This window comes from Sinohyriopsis cumingii, chromosome 3 (genome assembly GCF_028554795.1).
Source record: "Sinohyriopsis cumingii isolate HCF-2022 chromosome 3, ASM2855479v2, whole genome shotgun sequence".
In the NCBI taxonomy this organism is placed as follows: Eukaryota; Metazoa; Mollusca; class Bivalvia; order Unionida; family Unionidae; genus Sinohyriopsis; species Sinohyriopsis cumingii.
Window position 1 is genome coordinate 122835659 of NC_142963.1, and position 21462 is coordinate 122857120.

Genomic DNA, 21462 nt, shown 5'->3' on the forward strand with positions numbered 1-21462 from the left:
AGTTGTGAAAGGATCTGAAACGACATAGTTATTCAGGGTTATATACTGTTTGGGTTTTCACCAATCATGGAACCAGGTGATTTAATATTAATTACGTCCTCATCACCTATGTATTTTCCATTCCACAACAATCAACTGTAACATTAGTTTTTCCCTTGTGGATCAACACGGACGCATTGATCTGCACGGTGAAGTCTTAATGATATAACTATACATTAGAGATCGCCCAGATATTTAAAGATAAATACAATGAGAGACATGCGTGGTAGTGTTAATCCCATGCATGTATTTAACATGAAAAAACCTGTGTACATGACATACATTACTGGCCTCAGTGATGTTGTATGTGGACTTCTGACAGGAGCACCCAAGGTATTTACATTATCATCATCACCCACTGCATCCATTGCTAACATAGTTGCAATGCAAGTCATGGATAGTATTAAAAGTGCTGCTGTGGACCGATTAAAACAACTAGGATCGCCGGCACCTCAGTCAATTCGGAATATACCACAAACGCTATTAAAAACAGTTATGTTATCTTTAACATTTAGTAAAGTCATTAATCATTGTGCTCAGCAACGATTCTTAGAGTCCATGATTGCAAATCTGGAAATGGGGAGTGGATTCGGACAGCAATCATTATTTTAATTCCTTATATGCTATGTGTTATATAACATTGTATTTTGCAGCTGACCTTGACCAAAATCATGTTTGTTGTCTACCTGACCAGAATCATTGATTTTTGCAAAAATAATTTTGTGAACAACTACTAGTTTTAACATAGCTTTAACAGTTTTTCAGTTATTTCACTATGATGTGTGCAGTGTGGCAGTTTATAGTGATGTCTAGCACTGGGGCATCATGCTGCAGACATGTAGCATGACGTCCCACCCAGTCACATTATCCTGACACTAGGCTGACCAGTCCTAACACTAACCTCTTGATGCTGAGTGCCTAGCAAGGCAGCTGTTAGTACCATTTTTGTAAGTCAATTGGCTGGGGATCGAACCCATGACATCCTGCTTCCGTGGCAGACACTCTAACTACTCGGAAATGGGAGGTCATGGGTTACAAAAATGGTGGATTTGAGTGGAATTATTTCATTAAAATTTTCTTCTTTCGAAAATACAAAGTACTCTATATTATTCTTGGAAAAGACGTTTACTGGAAATTATAGTGAATTCAAACAAGGAAACCTTGGATTATATTACTGTAATTCAACAAAATCTAATATTACAAGGCAGGCCATTGGTACATTAATACATTAGAGACTAAAGGCACATCAGCACATTCAGCATTGGAAACTATTTGGAACGCCACCAAAGTTTATTCAGAATTTTATTCATTAGGACTTGTGTTAGAAATTCTAGGATTATTTGGGATTTAATTTGCACTATCATAAGTTCGTTTTACATTTTCACTTTGTATTCTAGGGAAATAAATTATTTGTTGAATTGTATAAAACATGTTTGTTTTCTATTATTTGTTTTTAACAACATAGAGTCGTAATAATTATTTTTGAACTGAAGTGTGGTTTTTCGTTATCTTTCCTGTGAAATTGTTTTGGTTAGGAATGTGAATAATCAAAATTGAGGTGTCATCAAAGCAAATGAATGCAACACTTCTTTGAAACTAGCTTCAAACAGATGCAAACATGCACATGTATCATGAAAAATACTATCTGTGAAGTCTCGAATCATCAGGTGTAATGAGGCTTCAGAGTGAAACTACTCAGCCAATAGACTACTCTGGTGGCCTAGTGGTTAGAGCATCTGCCACGGTTGTGGGTTCAATCCACATCATACCAAGGACTTATAACAATGGTACTAACAGCTACCGTGCTTGGAGCTCAGCATTAGTGTTAGGACTGGTCGGCCTGGTGTCAGAATAATGTGATGGTGGGACATGCAATATGTCTGCGGCATGATGCCCCAGTGCTAGACATAACTATAACTGCCACACTGCAGACATTGTGGCATTATGACTGTAAAATTGTAACATTTCTCTGCCTTGTACTGCGTGTAGTTCCAAGGTTTCAAAAAAATCTAGATCTATCACTTAAGGGGATTAAAATCATGATCTTATTTAACCAGAAATAATTACCATGTTTGATGACCTTACGTAGCATACACACTAAACTAGCAAGTTGTTTCTTGACGCTTTTTGTGTATCTTACATTACTGTACGTACATAAGCATTGTCAAAGTTCTATATGTAACAATTCTTTTTCATCATTGGATCCCAATTTGCAGCAACATATTACTGTGTTTTTTAGATCATGATCATGATGCATGAAAATATCAAGGAAAGGTATCATACAGGATATGGAACCTATATCAACAATTACCATCTCTTGATATTAAATTTGGGTGTGGAAGTGTTAAAAATCTATGATCTGAAAGTAAGTAAAATAAAGGAACCAAACCAGTAAAGTATAAGAAAAGCTAATTCTTATTCTTTTAATTATTAATTATTATCAGTGAACTTGGTATTTGTGCTGCTGTATATCATGTACACCAGCAATCTGTTCTCCATCCTTTTTTATGACGTGACAGGTGGCACTATCAGTTATGTAAGAGAAAAAAGAGGCGGAGAACACCATGTTGGTCTAAGTGGTTCTAAAAAGTGATGGCGATTGCAATATTATTTGTTATTGAAGAATAACTCCAGGATATATTTATTCTTTTTTTTATAGTTTTTTTTTTCTTCTTCAATTTAATATGTATACATGTCACAAATATCACGTGCAGTCATGCACTCAGAAAATGTAGGTGACTATTAAGTGGGAAGGTTAGGTATTGTGAAACAGGTCAAATTATGATTTGTTACAGGCTGATATAGATGACAAATTAAAAGTTATAGAATGATCAGGTAAGCACCATATATCAGTGAAGTGAACCATATTCAATCAGTAAAAGTGGGCTCTTTTGCATTTTAATGTGGATGGAAATTAGGTTAACATTGCAACACTGAATTTGCTTCTTTATGATAGTATGCATGAATATGTTACTGAATTTGCTTCTTTATGATAGTATGCATGAATATGTTTAATGCATATGGCGTATTTGTATTCAACACATAATAAGTATTTATCATATACAAGACGTTGGTACAGTTGCCAAGAGGAAACGTGACTTCTCGGAGAGTATTTTTCAAGTTGAACTTGAACCCTAGTGAACACATAACAAAGACCAGCTGTTGATTCATGTGAATCAGTTCTACTCCATGTCTGATTACTTATCTGTCCAAACAGATGAGTGATATTTTTAAGACCATAGAGTTGTAGCACTTTATATACACTAAAACTTGCAATATCAAAAGTGGGGCCCTGAGTGGTCTAAAGCGCTGTTACAGATCACTGCCATCTCACCTCTGTCTGCGTGGGTTTGAGTCTAGGATTCGACCAATATGGGTATGTGAGAAAGCTTGCCAGTAGCTTCTTGAAGGTTGGTGGTTCTTATAGAGTTTAACGCCATTTTTCAGCACAAGACAGACTATACATGGCGGCCAGTATTAATGGTGGAGAAAAAAACCGGGAAAACCTCAGAAAGAACCACCGATCCACGAGAAGCTACCGGCAAGCTTTCTCACATATCCACATTGGCCGAGACCGAAGACAGAGGAGATGGCAGCAATCCATGATGGAGAGCACGTTAGACCACTCATCCACTCGGAGCCCCTACAAAAATAGTAATTTTACTATTATACCAATTGCTTCAACTGGTTGCATGAATGCTGTTTGCACAAGGCTTGTGTCAATTTTGATAGATGGAAAAAGAAATATTTTTATAAATTTTTATGTTGATGTCCATTTCCAAAAATATATTCTAATAATCATATTCTCTATCAATGTTACTTTTAATATACATTTAGTTATATAGTACTTCTTCCTTGAAATACTTTGACCAGGAAATGACCAACATATGAGAAATAAAACAATATATACATTGAGTTTCTTGTGGAGGCGTGTGAGACAGTCCATTTTACTGAAAGGTTAGAAGCTACCATGAACAATAATAATAATTATATCTTTCCGTCATATTTTCATATATCATTGCTAAATATGGGTGTATTCAAATATAATCTGCTTGTTTCATCAAAAACACTCCACAGGAGGCAATTGTTTATTGTTCACGTATTCGTTTCTTTAAAAATCTATGACTAAGCCCACCAACCAATTGTCAGTATATTTATAATACAGTGGGGTGTTTCAAATGTACTGATCTCCCTGACATTGTTTCCCATTTAGTGGAGCAATAATAACAATATTTTCAAGATGACTGACATGGTGTACATGCTGATTATCAGATGAACTATTTCCTTTAGGACCAACTGGAAATTATGTCTTTTGGTAAAAACACAATGTCAATATGACCAGCCATCTAAGAGTTGTGTTAACACATTAACCCCTAGTGACGGGTTTACGTGGCAGGAGTTAGTAGCCTACTGCCGAGCTCTGTAGCGTCAAGGTCATGTATGATACACCAAAGTGGGTGGTGTTGTAGAAAGGTAGACAAATGTAGCTCTACAATGATACCAAATCTGGAATTTCTAGTTGCACTACAAAGGGAAAAACCCCATTTTTTGGACTCGATTTTGTGTCCGGATGTTATACTTTTTGGTCTCAGATCTAAGGCAGACCGATATGAACTGCAGACAGATAAACCATGCAAAAAGTAGACTGTAGGATAAGATGGGCATTTGGAATAAAGAGTGGTCTCGATACGAAAATAATGGGTCTGTTAAGCAAAAATTAACAGCAAAAACTAAAACTTTTGCTCTTCTGCTCATGCACGACCCAAATAGCCAATGAAAAATGATGTTTCTAACACAACTAGGCATCATGTTATTGGAAGATCACCTGGAAGTTGTTTTATTAGGATGTATTAAGAAATAACTTTCAAAATGTGTTTTCTACTCGAATTGCAGGCGAAAATGATACAAACCATCAGAGGTTTGATGACGTCACCAAATTTGAATATTCCTTGCTTATTTATTAACTTGTGCATCGACACTGCAAATAAATTACAATATTTGCGATTCCTTGACGATTTGTTAAAAAAAATTCAAAAATCCTAGTTAACAAATTAATGATAGGATTTTCAAGATGGCCAGTATGGGGACCATATCGTTATGTCTGACATAATTTTCATTTAGAAGCAACTAAACAGGATAAGTCTTTTGATTCAGACTTCATACGTCTTTCAATATAACAGTCCATTCAGGAGCTTTTTCTACCGATGAGAGAATGATAAAATTTTCTAGATAGCCACTGTGGCAGCCATATTGAATATCAGATTGGCACCATTTTAATTTAGGACCAATTATAGACAATATCTGAAGCCTTCTTATCTCCTTATCACTCTGACTTTCAATTCCAGAGGAGTAGCGACCACAAGATTTTCATGATGGCTGCCACTAGAGGCCATATAGGATAACAGAATGTCACCATTTTCATTTGGTATGGATCCAATCTTGCCAAAAATCATTTAAAGAAAATTTATATACTAAATTATAAATTAAGTCCAGCTGCAAACAGCAGAGATCCTGATCTGTCGTAGCATAATGCAGTTCAGGGTCTATTTTGTTTGTTCTACTGATTACTCCTAACAAACTGCACAGACCCAGATCTGCCAGTGCATTATGCAATGGCAGATCTGGGTCTGTGCAGTTTGCAGTTGAACTCATAAGTAAGTACATACAGTTTATGATATGTAAATGCACGAATAGGCAGTCAGAAAATATCAGTGACTTACTGTATTCAAATGGCAATTTAAACTGCATATGAAATGTGCAGTCATGAACATCAGCCCTGTAAATGGGGTTAAATAAGTAAGATGATTTTGTTTGGTTTTCAAATCATTTATTGGCAAACTTTTAGCTTTATTATATGATACAGATGGATGACAAAAGCCCAAGTTCATACTCACATGGCACTCTTAGCTACCTAAAATACACTTCAGTAAATCAATTTAGAATAAAATTTTCTCAAGATAAATGTTTAAAACCATAGTGACTTGCCCTGTTAATAAAGCTAAATAGGGGCCAATGTATAATGAATTTCACATACTTTTCTATCATTTTCACAAGTTTAGGTCCCTTAATATTAGAACAAAACTCAATGAGACACAAGGACCTATACATAGACAAAAGTAATTTTATTAACCCTACCAGTGTTATGGTGAACATAAAAATTAAAATTTTGTTATGCAAAGTACAATAGTCTGAAAGAACAGTTGTTTACAGCTAGAAAGGTCAGCAGTAACTTGTGCATAGGCTAGAAGTGTACATACTATTCAACAATACAACAGCCAATTAGCTAGCTATTCAGACACATTTTTATCAACGGGCCATTGCCCATAACCCCTCAACTACTGTATATACTTGCGTATAAAATCAGGTCAAACTGCAATCAACAAAGATCCTAATCTGCCATAGCATAATGTCCTGCAGATCAGGGTCTATGGTATTTGTTTTCTGATTAGTCTTAACAAACTGCATAGATCCAGGTACAGCTCATTTTGCAATGTCTGATCTGGGTATGTGCTGTTTACAGATGGACCAGTCTTATAAGCGAGTACATAAGGTAACTGATCTCCCTGACATTGTTTCCCAATAGTGGCTATTCCACAAGACACCCTCATTACAGATAGTGAATCTAGCATTAGTTTTAATGCAGAATATTAAGATAATCATTTGTTGATTGATAGGTTGAGGAAGGGGTGAATGTTGCTTTGTAAACTGATTGGAAAGTTGCAGGTAGGCTATAATCATAAAAGTCTTTTGCAATAACAGGTGATATTGCTCACTGTAAATAATCTCAACATCGATCATTTCATTAAGCATGATTATGAAGTATTCTAAGAATATAACCTATACAATCTCCCAACCTTTACGTTATGTGTATGTTGATTCTACCTATTTTACTATATCCCAATACAATTTCTTTCTAAAGAAAAAGGCTTAATAAACATGTATAGAATCTTGATTATAACATACACATGTCTAGAACCTTGATTATAACCATCCAAGATTATTGAAGTTATAAACACTTTTACCAAGTTATACATAAAGTGGATGACAAATATAGTCCCTAGAACTTAAGAGGTTTTAAGTACAGTCGATTAGATGCAAGGCATCTTGTTAATATTCTCAGATCTCATTACTGAATGTGTCTATGGCAATATAGGCTTATTAATCAAGATGGAGCAAAATATGACTGGAATTTGGTCTCCAGGATTGTAACGGTTATCCATCAAGATTAACAAAATACCTCACTAATATGCAAAGATCTTTTTCATAATGAAACTCATCCAGCATCTTGATCATACGACTATTTAACTACTTTGATCATCAGAAACATAGCTCCTAGTGTTGACAGGTTCAACCAAGTAGCTGCAAGGCCACATCATGAATATGTGTTATTTTCACTTGTAATCACATAAACAAGCTAAACCAAAATCTTGATGACACAGACCTAAAGAACAAGTCTGATCAAAATCCAAACAAAAATTCAGTCCCTAGAGTGGTAGCAAATCCTTGGCCAATCATATTCAAGATCAACCAATAAATATGCACAAGTTTCACTCATAATAAAAATCATTCAATATCTTGCTCATTATTGAACCCTCCCATGAATTTGAGGATACAAGCCAAAGTGGATTATAATTGGGTCAGAAATGTGACTTCCAGAATGGCAACAAATTCAGCTGATTAGATGCAAGAACACGTCCTATGTACGCACTGATCTTATTCATTGTTGAACTGATGCAATATCTTGATCATACAAAGCCTATACTCCAATTCTGATAAAAGTTAATGAAAAATATTGACTCCAGAGTGGTAACAAGCCCAGCTAATTTGATACATGACTGCCTTGCTAAGGATTCTAGAATGGAAAAAAGCTCAGCCAATCAGATGCAAGATGACTTTATTAATAAGCATGTATCACACTTATTATCAAACTTCTCAAGGTTCTTCGTGATATAAGCATTATAGTCTAAGTTTAATCAAAATATGGACCCTGACAAAAGTAGAAACAAGCTTAAAGATGAAAGTTCACCTCATTAATATGCAAAGATCTCATTCATGAACTGGTTTGAAATTTTAATGATACAAGCATATATTTAAAGTCTCATCAAATTTAGATCAAAAGTATGATCTCTAGAGTGGGAACAAGTTCAGTCAGACACAAGATAACCTCATTAAGATGCATGTATCTCACTCATATTCTAACCTGTTTGAGATGTGATTGAAATAAGTCTATTCCTGTTACAAACAAAATTGGATTTAAAAAAAAACAGGTTCCATTATACATGTAGTAACAAGCAAATGTTTATGGATGGACAATGGAGACAGAGCCATACCATAAGCACACATGGTCTTACAGCCATATGAGGCAGTAATATGAGACTGGCTATGTTACAAAATCCATCATGCACTGCATTCAGCTTTAAGTATAAAAAAAATGGGCGATAAATCTTGCAACAATTGTGGAATCGAACATGATGGCCACAATATACACCAAGTTTCAAAGTGATCTGTCAAAAATTGTGTGACTAGTTGTATATCACCAGATCATAACATCATGTACAAGTTTTAATGACAAACCCCACAAAGTGAGACTGGTTGTGTCCACAAGATTTTTTTCATACACTATTAAGTTGCTTAAAATCAAAACACAAGAACTCGAGTAAAAATCACAGTAGTTGTCTGTATGTATAGTTTCAAATGATGATACCAATACCCATATTTCATGGTGATGCATTTGAGTGTGTGTGGATTTACATTGATGTCTAGCACAGGGGGATTATGCTGCAGAAATGCAGCATCATGTCCCACCCATCACATTATCCTGACACCAGGCCAACCAGTTCTAACACTAACCCCATAATGCTGAGCACCCAGCGAGGCAGCTGTCAGTACCATTTTTATAAGTCTTTGGTATGACTCATCCACGGTTCAAACCCACATCCAAGGCGGATGCTTGAACCACTAGGCCAATGGAGTGGTCTGGCAATGCATTTGAAAAATGTGTACTATATTCACAAGATTCTGTCATACAGTGCATTCAGGAGTAAATAAAGTGGACAACAACTGATTTGCCAAAATGCTCACCTTTGGGTGATGACCATAATATTGTTCAAGTTTCTGAATAATCTGCAGGACAATTGGTATTAACAAAATTGTGTACAGGACAAAAAGGAGAAATGAATGATAGGATGACCAAAGAAGCATTTCTAAACACTTTACCAAGAATTTTAAATGACCTTGCATCTGTGTCAGAGTGAGGATTAAGCTGCATGGACATGAAGGGATAAAGTTCCCAAATACTACATTCCAAGTATTATATCTAACACTCACAAGGTTTTGGGACCTCTACCTACATGTAACGAGAAAAACTTGAACCTAAACTTAATCAAGATTTCAAATGTCCTTGACCTTGTCCGAGGGTAATAAGGAAGTTAAAGGTGCATGGATAAAATGGACAGAGCTTTCTGATTCTGCTGCCTACTGACAATACCTAGAAAACCTCTGAACAAAAAATTTAAACAAGATATGTAATATGACCAAGCTTCTCTGTAATTTTGGAGGGTAGGAGTACATGGATCTGAAAGAGTAAAGCTTCTGATTCTATAGTCCCAATATAACTGCTATCCCATCCAGGGTTTGGAACTTCTGACCATACAGACAAATGCATACCCAAAATTCAATCAATACCAATGCCACTGGTGGCAGCAGAAAGAGTAATACCTATGTTTTGTCTAGGCTAAATTAGTGTGACAAGAGCCATAGAAAATACAAAATGTACAAAATATAGTATGAAGAAAACACATTTAGATAACACAATTTTACTCTTAACTGATTTACTGGACTATAGTAACATTGCCAGTGTGTGGGGGTGGCAGTGGAGTTGGGGAGACTTTTTGTTATATTCCTGTTACCAAAGACATTAGGTTAATCTAAGGAATCTATGTCAAATACTCAAATTGCAAGAGTATGTAAACAATCATATACAAGGATATTGATACTTTTTTATATGGCATACTTAAGTATATACCTAAAGAACAAGACAATGTAGCTGTCCACTTCTCTCTTGGAAACATGAAAGACTCCCTTTTGTATCCACCAGTCTTAAAATTAAAACCTAATACAATAACAACATGTTACATTAACTCATTAAAACAATTTATACTTAAACAAATGACTGAAATCGATAAAAAGGCAGGTAATGGCAAGCTTTGGGGCTTTTTTAGTGCCTTCATAAAATTGAACACAAGACTTTACATGAAGTACAGTGGTCCCTTACAACAACGACTCTTGCCGTAATGAATTTCCGCATCAAAAGAATACCAAGGTACCATAACTCATACCAAACTGTTACAAATGACTAGTATAGACAGAGGTTTTCAATATTGCAAGGGACTCCAGTATTATACTAAAAAAATGTCAAAGAAAGTATCATCTAAAACTGAATAATGTAACTTATTCACAAATTTCTGTGTGATAGTAGCATCAAAATGACAAAACCAAAGAACACATTTGTCTTGCTAAATTGCATCTGTATTGTCAATTCATTTATTTTCATGGGTATCAATAATTGATCTTTTGGCACTTAATTTCATGGATTGGTTAAGAACCCCTATTGTTTCCACAAAGGAAGCAACTGGGATATCATGGTTTGGTAGCAGCCATAAAAAACCATGAAAACTGGTACCTCATGACAAATAATGAATTCACGGCATTTGAAAAGCAAAACATAAGGTCTACTAGATGGTCCACCTCAAAATATGTTTCCTATTGCACTGGTTTTAAAATTAGGGTAGGCAGGTAGGTATTATTTTTAAACATTATACATATTATAATGATTAGTATATATAATGTACTAAGTGCTTCAAGTACTGCATAAACTGGCTTAGTTGGATGCACACATCTATTTTGGAAATTCATTTTTCAATTTTTAATTTTCTTTTTACCCTGTGGGGAAAAAGTGTAAAGGGTCAACCCGAAAAATGGACAATCAGCCAACCAGGAACACACATTTTTCCCCCCCATTACTGATCTTAGTAAAAACAACATGAATGACTTACTTTTACTAGTCCCAGTAAAAACAATATGACTGACTTACTATTACTAATACTACTTAAAACAATATGACTTATTATTCCTAATACTACTTAAAACGATATGATGGACTTACTATTCCTAATACTAATTTAAATAATATGACTGACTTACGAGTACTAATCCAAGTAAAATCAATATGAATTATTTAGAGCAGTTCAACTTAAACAAGCATGGTACCCAGGGAAGTATGTTTTTTTTAAAAATACACTCCTGGGCATTCTGATTATGGAAAGACTTGACATGAAAATGATACAAAATTCTACACTGCATCTATGGGTGACTACTCCAAGACCTACATGTACCATAGTCAATCACAAGACCTACATGTACCAAGGGCAACCACAAGACCTACATGCACCATAGTCAACCACAAGGCCTACATGTACCAAGGGCAACCACAAGACCTACATGCACCATAGTCAACCACAAGGCCTACATGTACCATAGTCAACCACAAGACCTACATGTACCATAGTCAAACACAAGACCTACATATACCAAGGGCAACCACAAGACTTATATGTACCAAGGGCAATCACAAGACCTACATGTACCAAGGTCAACCACAAGACCTACATGTACCATAATCAAACACAAGACCTACATGCATCATAGTCAACCACAAGATCTACATGTACCAAAGGCAACCAGTCATTGTTTTGTAATAAGATTACTAATAGCATGCATCTCCTAAAATAGTTGCCAGGAAAGCCTGTTTTCTTTAACGAGATATTTTGCAAAACTAAGATACGCACAATGCTAGATTCTAGTGAAAGGGTAAAATTTATGCATATCTGAAGACTACAACCACATGTACTCACTTACACAGCCAATTGCAAACAACACAGATACTAATCTACCATCACAAAGTGTACCAGCATATCAGGGTTCATGTTGCTTGTTCTACTGGCTACTCCTAATAAAATGCATAGACCATGATCTGCCACTACCACATTATGCAACAGTATATCTGGATCTGTGCAGTTTTCAGCTGGACTGAACTTGCAAGCAAAGATAAACAGCTCTGTGCAGTTCCTACAACACTTTTACCCTAAATGAATATTAAATTTTGACTTGTTAAACATACATAATACCTCTGAATGTTGCAAGCCCAAAAAGCAGTAATGTGCCCTCTGAGAGGAATTATCCTGTGTGACTGCAATTAATGGACTAAGCAAGTTATCTTTTGTGCAATTAACAGACTGACCAAATTATCCTTTGTGACTGCAATTAATGGACTGACCAAAATATCCCATATGACTGCAATTAAGGGACTGACCAAATTATCCTGTGTGGCTGACCAAAATATCCTGTATGACTGCAATTAAGGGACTGACCAAATTATCCTGTGTGACTATAACTGAGGAACTGACCAAAATATCCTGCATAAATGCACTTACAATTACAAATGTCATTTTTTTTTATAAAACCAGAAAAATGTATAACCAACAATAGATGTTTGTTACAGAAACAATGGAGGAGAAAAAATCGAACTTTATATCAGCCATATAAAGCATGGGTCTTGTTAACTGTTTAATTTTTATCCATTAAATAATTGCCTGTTAAAGACTAAAAAAAAACCATCTTTCTGTTAACTATTTACTCTTTGAGAAAAGTGTTGATTTAGTGCACCAGACCTGCATTTATCTCAACATACTGTATATTCCCAAATTAATGCCCCCTACCCCTTTTTTTAAGAACAGAACATTTCAACAATGCAATGTACAACCTGTGCTTTTCAATATCTATCTGCTTCAAAACCTTCATTACAACAAAATGCTGCAGCAGTCTCAGTTGATGACACTCTTACAATGGACATATCAATGTATAAATTACTAAAGTCACAGACACTCATGTATTTGTTATATGTGATGCAATAGCTTGGTGGCAAGTTTAAAGACTCCATCTAGCTGCTGAGTGGGAAAATGTGTTAATGGACTAATCATTATGTACTGTATTAACAATGACTGAATTCAATGGAAGAAAGACACCCACATCTACATGTGGTCCTTATAAGAGTACATCAAAAGAATAACTTTAGCTTGATTACTGTATTCTAATAAATGCCCCCCACCCAATTTTTTTTAAAACAGCTATTGGGAATTAATTTGCGGAATATAAAGTATTCTTCTTCAATTCCATTGAAAATCTTACTTACAAATATAAACAGGAGACCTATTAGGGCCTGATGTCCCTCACCTGTTCACTGTAAATAACTTAACGGGATAAAAGAAAATCAATTCAGTATGTATGTGTTTTTATAATTTACCACTGTTACATAAATATACATACAGTTCTACAGCCTATTTTATAAAACTAGAGAATGCAGTTCCATGCAATAATGATTTATCTGTAAAACCAGATGATTTATCTATATAATCATCCTAAAAACTCTGACACATTATGCATTAAAATATACAAGGGGAATAACCATTTGTCATGAAGGGGATAAAAGAACATCAATTTAGTATGTATGTGTTCTTATAATTTACCATTGTCACATAAATATACATACAGTTATACAGCCTACTTCATAAAACTATTGAATGCAGTTCCATGCAATAATGATTTATCTGTTAAACCATCCTAAAAAACTATGAATGATTCTGCATCATAAAAAATGTCAGTAATAGTTGCCCCTTTTGATGGTGGATCAGCATAATTTATACAGATTTGATAGGCCATTACGCCAGAGTAATTTCTGTCAAGTCTGGTCAAATTCTATCCAACAATTCTGGAGAAGAAGTTGTTTTAAGTTTTTCTAGTTTCAGTAATGGAGGCCATATAAGACGGCACATCTTAATCAATTGCAGAAGACCTTTAATACCAATGTGCATTTTTTCCAAATCTGATCAAATTCTGTTCTGTATTTTGTTTTAAAAAGATGTTTAACGTTTTAAAAATGGTGCCAGGATCTGATGGCAAATCAGACTCAGTAGTATAAACTTGAAACTTGTATGTTACGATGCCATCTGTTAATTTTGTCCAATATAGCAAAGCAGTTTTTGATAAGCCATTTTAGGGTTTCTCTGTTGTTAGTAATGATGGTATCTGATGGCAAATTGGCATAATGAACACAAATCAAATGCCAGGATGCTTTCTATCAAGTTTGATCAAATTCTCAACAGTGGTTTTAGATAAGAATTCATTTAAAACTTTATCTAGTTTTAGTAACTGTGGCTGTATCTGACAACAGATCACCATCATTCATATAAATCTGAAAGTCTTTGTGCCAGGAAGCATTTTCAAATCTGGTTAAATTCTTTTCAGTGATTTTGGAGAACAAGTCATTTAAATGTTTTTCTAGTTTTAGTAATGGTGGCCAAATTTGACAGCAGATTGGCATCATATTGCTCAAAATTAATTTGCATGGTCTTCATGCCAGTATGCTTTATGTCAGCTTTGCTCAAATTCTAATTAGCACTCATTTTAAAGATTTTTCTTCATTTAGTAATGGTGGCTCCCCTTCTTTTAGCAGCTTGTATCCAGGTGAGTTATTAATGATCTCTATTATAGAACAAGTCACCCGGGTCATATAGGCATTCAACACCATTTCAGTAATGGGTGTCATTTTTTAAAATTTGAGTCTACATACCTTTACGTGACAAGTATTCACTTCATTTGGAAGATCATTATTTAGATGACCCAAGAGGTGCATATGGCAAAATCAATGTTAAAGTATGTAGACATTTTTGGACGAAATTAACTAAAAGGTGTGATCCAGTACAATCTGGATTTAATGTCATGCTGTGGTGTCACAATGAAAGCTATGCAAATTGATAAATTCGTACTACCCTCAATTGTGACGATTCCAATTGATGCACTCTTCTTTTCACCCAAGTTTAGCACATTGCCACCATTGTAAAAGTACAAAGCAATAGATAATTTTCATCTGGAAGTTTCTTGGTGACAGTTAAGGTGCAGAGCACTCAATAGTCTGGATTGAATAGACTTTGGATTAGTGTTAAATTTCAAAAGAACAATTTATATTTAATTTAAAATGAGTATATGCACATACATGACCCATGTGACTTGTCTTGCACTAAACACAATTATTACACAGTACAAGTTCAAAAATTTTGGGAGCTGCTTCAGTGCGTTGTAGATGAAAATATCAAAACAAAACTATCATAGTCTCCTTTGACTAACAAAATTATACTAATCTTTCTTGTTATAAAAACATAAAATCTCGAAGAAAATCATTTGAATGTTCAAATAATTTTAAATGGAGAATTCATCTAGTTCAGTTCTTGGGGTTGGCATCAAAATCATTGTTCCTTTGCTGAATGTTAAAAAAGGAAACAAAATATGATCATCTAGATGACCTATTTTCCAGACAAAATGTGCCACTCACCCATGGGTCTGGGTAATCATCATTAGCCCAATTAAAGTCTGCATAGGAAACATTTATTGGATGGAGTACAACCCACTGTTGAGGGGAAAAAAAGTGGTGTTTCTAGTCAACCAACTAACCTTTTTTTTTCATGGTTCCCACACTTTTCTAAATATAAATTTCCAGGTCTTTTCCAGGATGAAATTAATTTTTTCAAGGTTAACGTATGACCATTACTGAATGGAATTAAAGAACATTTGGTTTATAAAACAAGTATTTTCCAAATCTGAAGATGTTTCTCTTTCAAGACTCCAAAACATATATGTCAGAAAAGATGACCATGTACAAAACCACAAAATGAGTCACACGAAATAAATCTTATTATAATCCTATAAATAGACATTTAAAGCCATTTCAATGTACAGAATACAAATCCTAACTTTACTTTGCTGACCTGCATTATTTTGCTACATGGAAACAACATAATTAGCATACATTATTTTGTTTCCTTTCAAACCTTTAATTCTATAGAATTCTAGAGCAATATATGTGCATGTTATACAAAGTAAACATTTCCTATCATAGTATGAAGAAAAAAGAAAAATGCAAAGTATGAGAATCTTATCTTGTAACAAAAAAAGTTTAACCCTGAATTTATGTGCCAATAATACATTTTTTCAACCAACCTAAACTCCTTAAGACAATTTGGTTAAAAATTCCATCACTTAAAGACATTTACAAAAGGGTTGATTTAAATTTTGACAAAAGACCTTCACAATTATATACTGCTGTATAAACAAGGACCGAAATTTCTGTAAAATCATCTTGTCTTCTTGTAGTTCAATAAACCAGTCCCAAAACCTGTACTGATGCATGGGCTCTTATTGTTTCTTAATATATAATAAAATGGATGACAATTTCCCATTTCTCCTGAATTCTATTTAGGATCTGAAACGAACGCTTCAAGCTACATGTCACTGTGTAATAGTTTCGCACCAAAGTTCAGATCAGAGATTCAACATTTTTTTAATCTGGGTTTCCGCCGAACATTCCAACCCCATTTTTCACATTTGGACATTTAGGATGGACTATGGGTTCAGATCAATTACAAATAAAAAAATTGGAATCTGCCGCCAGCATAAAATAGCTTAAAAGCGGGGATAGCAAATTCAAACTATGTTACAACAACTTATACCGGCATGAAATCAATAAGAAAATTATTTATTTTCTCAAAAATGGCAAGTATTATATTCGTTATGTCTTTAATCCGCTGACAGACTAGATCAAACTTGGCATAGATGAAACCTGACCCTGTACTCGCCATCTGTGTTAATAGTCACATGACTTCACAACTCTCAAACAACGACATCGGAAGTCCAACAGTCACGTGATATCAACAACAAACTCCTTTTTAATGTCGTTGTACAAAATTTTAATTATATTATATGAAAGTCTGCGACCTTTTGTAAAAACCAGAAAGAACATAAAATTCTCAACATATTTATTTAGAGAACAACTATAACAAACTTGGCCAGTCTGATTCATCAAGCAGAGTAGTTTGGTTCCCTGCTTCTTATGCTCCCTGCATGAGAGAGCACAGGTCAATGTGGTAGTCACGTGATACAACAAAACTCTGGATGTATAGAGAATTTTGTGCTCTTTCGTTTTTGTATTTTTACTGCAACCAGTATATAACTTTCATTTAATATTTGTTTCTACAATATTTGAAAATGACGATTGTGAGATTCTGTGTGCTTGTGCGACTAGCAATCGAAATTGCTAGTACCAGCTCAAATTTCATCAGTGCATTAGTTTCATCGTCTTTCAGCAGATCAAAGACATAACAATTTTAATACTCGCAATTTCAGAGAAAATAAATAATTTTCATATCGATTTCATGCAGGTATAACTGGATTTAACGTTTAAGATTGCAAGGCCATCCACTAAGCAGCTATGCTTTAATGCCATCATGTTGGCCTCTTGTGATGCTAGACTGGTTTTCATACTTTCCATACACAAAAAAATACAGATATCGAGCTGTCTGTGAAACAAAAAGTCTAGTAGATGAATCTAATCCACTGAGCGTTTGGATTGTCTCAACAAATATATTTATGGCAAGCACCCAAATAATCCATACTGCAACCTCCTAATATTCTGGTTAGAACTCAATAAATGTAACTCACGATCAGTTCAGTTACAACTCAATTACGTAATTACGTAATTGTTTTGGGCATCAAGTTTGGAGGAAAATTCCTGGTTTTTTTTATCATTTCTCCCAACTTTTTCCCAATTTCCCGGTAACATGGGAACCCTGTTCCTAAAAAGCCTACCTTAAATCCAAACCCAGCATTTTTTTTCCTACTGCACTGGTTTTCAAATTAGGGTAGGTAGGTATTTTTATTACATGATATATATATCATAATAATTAGTATATATAATGTACAAAGCGTTTCAAAAACGGGGCAAAATGAACTCAATTTATTACAAAAATCAATTTTGGGAATTTCTGGGTTGTTTTTAAAAAAATTTCTCTTCTTTTATCCTGGAGGAAAAAAGTGCTAGGACTGGCAACAAAAAACAGACAATCGACTGACCATTAACACATTCATTTTTTTCCCCATAACATTCCCCTTTTTTAATGAAAAAAAATGGATAATTTACCTGCCAACATTGACGATTATTATGAAAACAACTAGACATCACAATTATTTGAATTCTTTGTTTCAAAGAAGTGTATCTTATTTACCAACTTGACATGGATTAACATGCTCTAAATAACATGGACTTATTATTAACTGCATTAAATCCACACAAAGGTTATTAAAAGAGAATGGAAATGTTTCCAAAGGCTTGTGCCAAACTAAAATATGTGCCAATGCAAGTCCACTTACCATGGCCAAAGAAATACAGAATTCAAAATAAGTCAAGCAAAATGTACTTTTAGGAAAGTAAAAACTAATTTTAAATATAGATCATGCTACTACTGCATTGCTTTCCTTTTCTGTGACTCTTGGAAAGATAAAAATTCACATAAAAGAACAAATCTGGACCCAAAATTGGGTACACAATACTAACCTGGGAAGGGAAATAAAATTTACTGAAGCACTGGTTGCTAAGCAAGGTACAAAAACTCAAAATTAATGAGAACACAGTATACATGCATGTGTGTGTGATTGTTTGTGTGATAAGCAAGAACTGAGGTGATAAACACTGAATTGATACACAAAGTTATGAAAATTGCCAAAAGGACTTGTAAAGAAAAAAAACATAAAATTTTGATAAAGTGATATAGCATATGTGTACTGCATATGTATGTTAGCTGAGACGAACGAGTCAGAGTGGGATCTTGTTTAATTCAATTCTGGTCCTCCAATACTAACTGGAGGAGGGAACAATTAGCCTGGACTGGAACAAAAAGTCTCGGCAAAGGAAAGCAATGCAGTAGTAGAAGGCAATGCAAAACTGCCATTATAAATGGTTTTTCTGCAAAGACTTATTCAGTTATTCTTTTGTTCAAAAAAGAAAAAAAAATAACTTAAAAAATAAAAACTGAATCTTATAAAAGCACAGTTTTCTTCAACTTTGAATAAAACATGATCACGCACTTATCCACAGCAAGTGCAGTCAGTATTACTCCTTGCATGTTTATGATACCTTTTCTAAGACTCTTTGCTTCTTTCGCGGAGATGTCCATCCACTTGTACTGGGTTTCTCATTATCCTTAGCATACTGAGACCTTTGACCTGCCAATGTTGTATAATCTGGATGTTCTTTGCTCCTACCCCTTCGTAGAGAAAGATGCACAGTTTTATTTCCTCCATCCTTTCCTTGTTCTTCGTGCAAGTTTTGAGGAGTTGACTGCCCTGGCATTTCAACATCTGGCTTGCTCAAGCCGAAGAGTGGATTAAGATTTCTTTTTATGTTCTGCTCAAATGGTTCTCTCAGTCTCTTCAACACTGACTCTAAACAAATTTGAAAATTAAAATTAAAATTTTGGTTTTAAGGTATTTATAGCAAATATATATTACTTATGTCTTGTTTGTGACCCAACAGTAAATGATAAAAGTCAGTCAAAAACTTACCAAAAAAGGTACTACAAAGAAAGTCATACAGTTGACAGTTGTCGAAGTGCTTTCTCTGCAATAATGAATTAAAGCTGATCAACCAATTTATGTATCTGATAGTCCTACACTCTACCAACATGATTTTGAATTCTTTTACCCAGTCATTATCATAAATATTTTACATTTATCTGCTGTAATTATCTACAAAGTTCATGCATTTAAAATTGCACTAAACAATATTTTCTAACTGAAAGCTTTAACTGCCCTAATAAATATGTCCACCATCTTTCAGGACAAATTTCCATGGATGACATTACTGTGATGGAAATATATGAAACAATGTTACATATTTATAACAGAACACACTATACCTGGAAAATATACCACACTTATCAGGGGAAAAACCCCACACACCATTACTAAACAAATTCTGGTAAATATTTACAAAGGCCTGTTTCTGGTTTCATGCTGAAACATGGGTACCTCAAAAAGAGTGACTTCCTGCTGGCCAGAAAGAATATCCAGGAATCCAATACAAGACCATTTCCTTTTTTTAACAGCTGAATCCTTCTCAAATATTTCTGAGCATTAAAATGATTTTCAAGATGGCTTGTATGAAAGTCATTTAGTGTTAGATCTGCATCATTTTCATTTAAGACCAACTTGACATCATAAGAACTATTTTGGTGAAAACTTAATCTCAGTATGATCACCATTTGAATAGTAGCCACATCATGATGGCCACTGTAATGGACATATTGGATTTCTGATTAGCATCATTTTCATTTAGGACCAACTAGTCACCACAAGAAGTCTTCTGATGAAAATCCTGTGGAGGTGGAGGACTTTCACCAACAATGCCATGGTCACAGACATGATGTCTTTGCTACAGCCCCCAAAAATTGTTGCAAAGCAATGGCAGATAACAATTCTTCCTTCAGAAGACCAAAGCAAGCCACTGAGAATATATTTGTGTGTGATGCTATACTGGGTAGTCACTAATGATATAACACATAGGTGAACAAATGACACCAGCAAAATCCCCACTTGCGGTTTAACATGCCAGAAGGGGGAATAAACCCTATAATTGGAGGCTGTACACACACAAAGAAACCTGGTGTGAGCATTCCATACGGCCTTCTTGTGCCCATGCTTATCAATATTTTCTGAAACTTGAAAAGAAATTTCTGAAACAAGAAATTTATTGGATGACAAAACAATTTATGATATCTAATAACAACATGGGTTGTGCCAGCATCGCTGATATTCTTACAACCTTTCATTATTGATATTGTGAGCTTAACACCATTATCAGCACATGACAGGAATATGGCAGCCAATATAACTGGTGGAGGAAGAACCTGGGAAAATTCCAAGAAGAACCATGTGAAGTTACATGCAAGTTATATCACATATACACATAGCCCGAGATTCAAACCCAATCAAACAGAGGTGAGAAAGAAGTGATCAAATAAAGGTGAGTGCTTTAGACCACTCTGCCACTAGGGCCCCCAGCTTCTCATAACTGAAAATACTGACACCTTATTTGTATCTTAAACGTTTTATAAACTGCAGAACATCTATGAATGATATGAATGCAACAAGCATTAAATAATTTCTGCAGGAATATGTTATGTCTACTACGGCACTGGGAGATTAATTTGATGTTAACAGCAAAATTTTGCATAAAATAAAATTAATTAGACTGTCATACAAATCCCAGTTCAACAAGTAAGCACTTGAAGTGACAACATATAAATGGATAATTTTGAGAACCTATTAAAATGTTTACATATTCTTACAAGCAATTCCTGAATCCACCAGGGAACTAAGGTGGTTTATCATTTGCAAAGCACTGCAAAATTATCACTTGATTATGTAACAAACTTTTTTCATAATTAAGGACTATCGGATACATTTCACTAATAAGCAGAT

At 34.6% G+C, this 21462-nt stretch overlaps 1 protein-coding gene across 1 annotated transcript in view; it reads right to left on the bottom strand.

Moving 5' to 3' along the window:
* Window positions 1-5844: 5844 nt before the first annotated feature.
* The window catches only part of LOC149803755 (uncharacterized), a 76349-nt gene continuing 60731 nt past the window's right edge, over window positions 5845-21462 (bottom strand). The window contains exon 10 of the mRNA XM_089953524.1: window positions 5845-19425. Within this exon, the coding sequence (XP_089809650.1) occupies window positions 19109-19425 (317 nt within the window). The 3' untranslated portion in view covers window positions 5845-19108. The remainder of the gene's footprint in view (window positions 19426-21462) is intronic.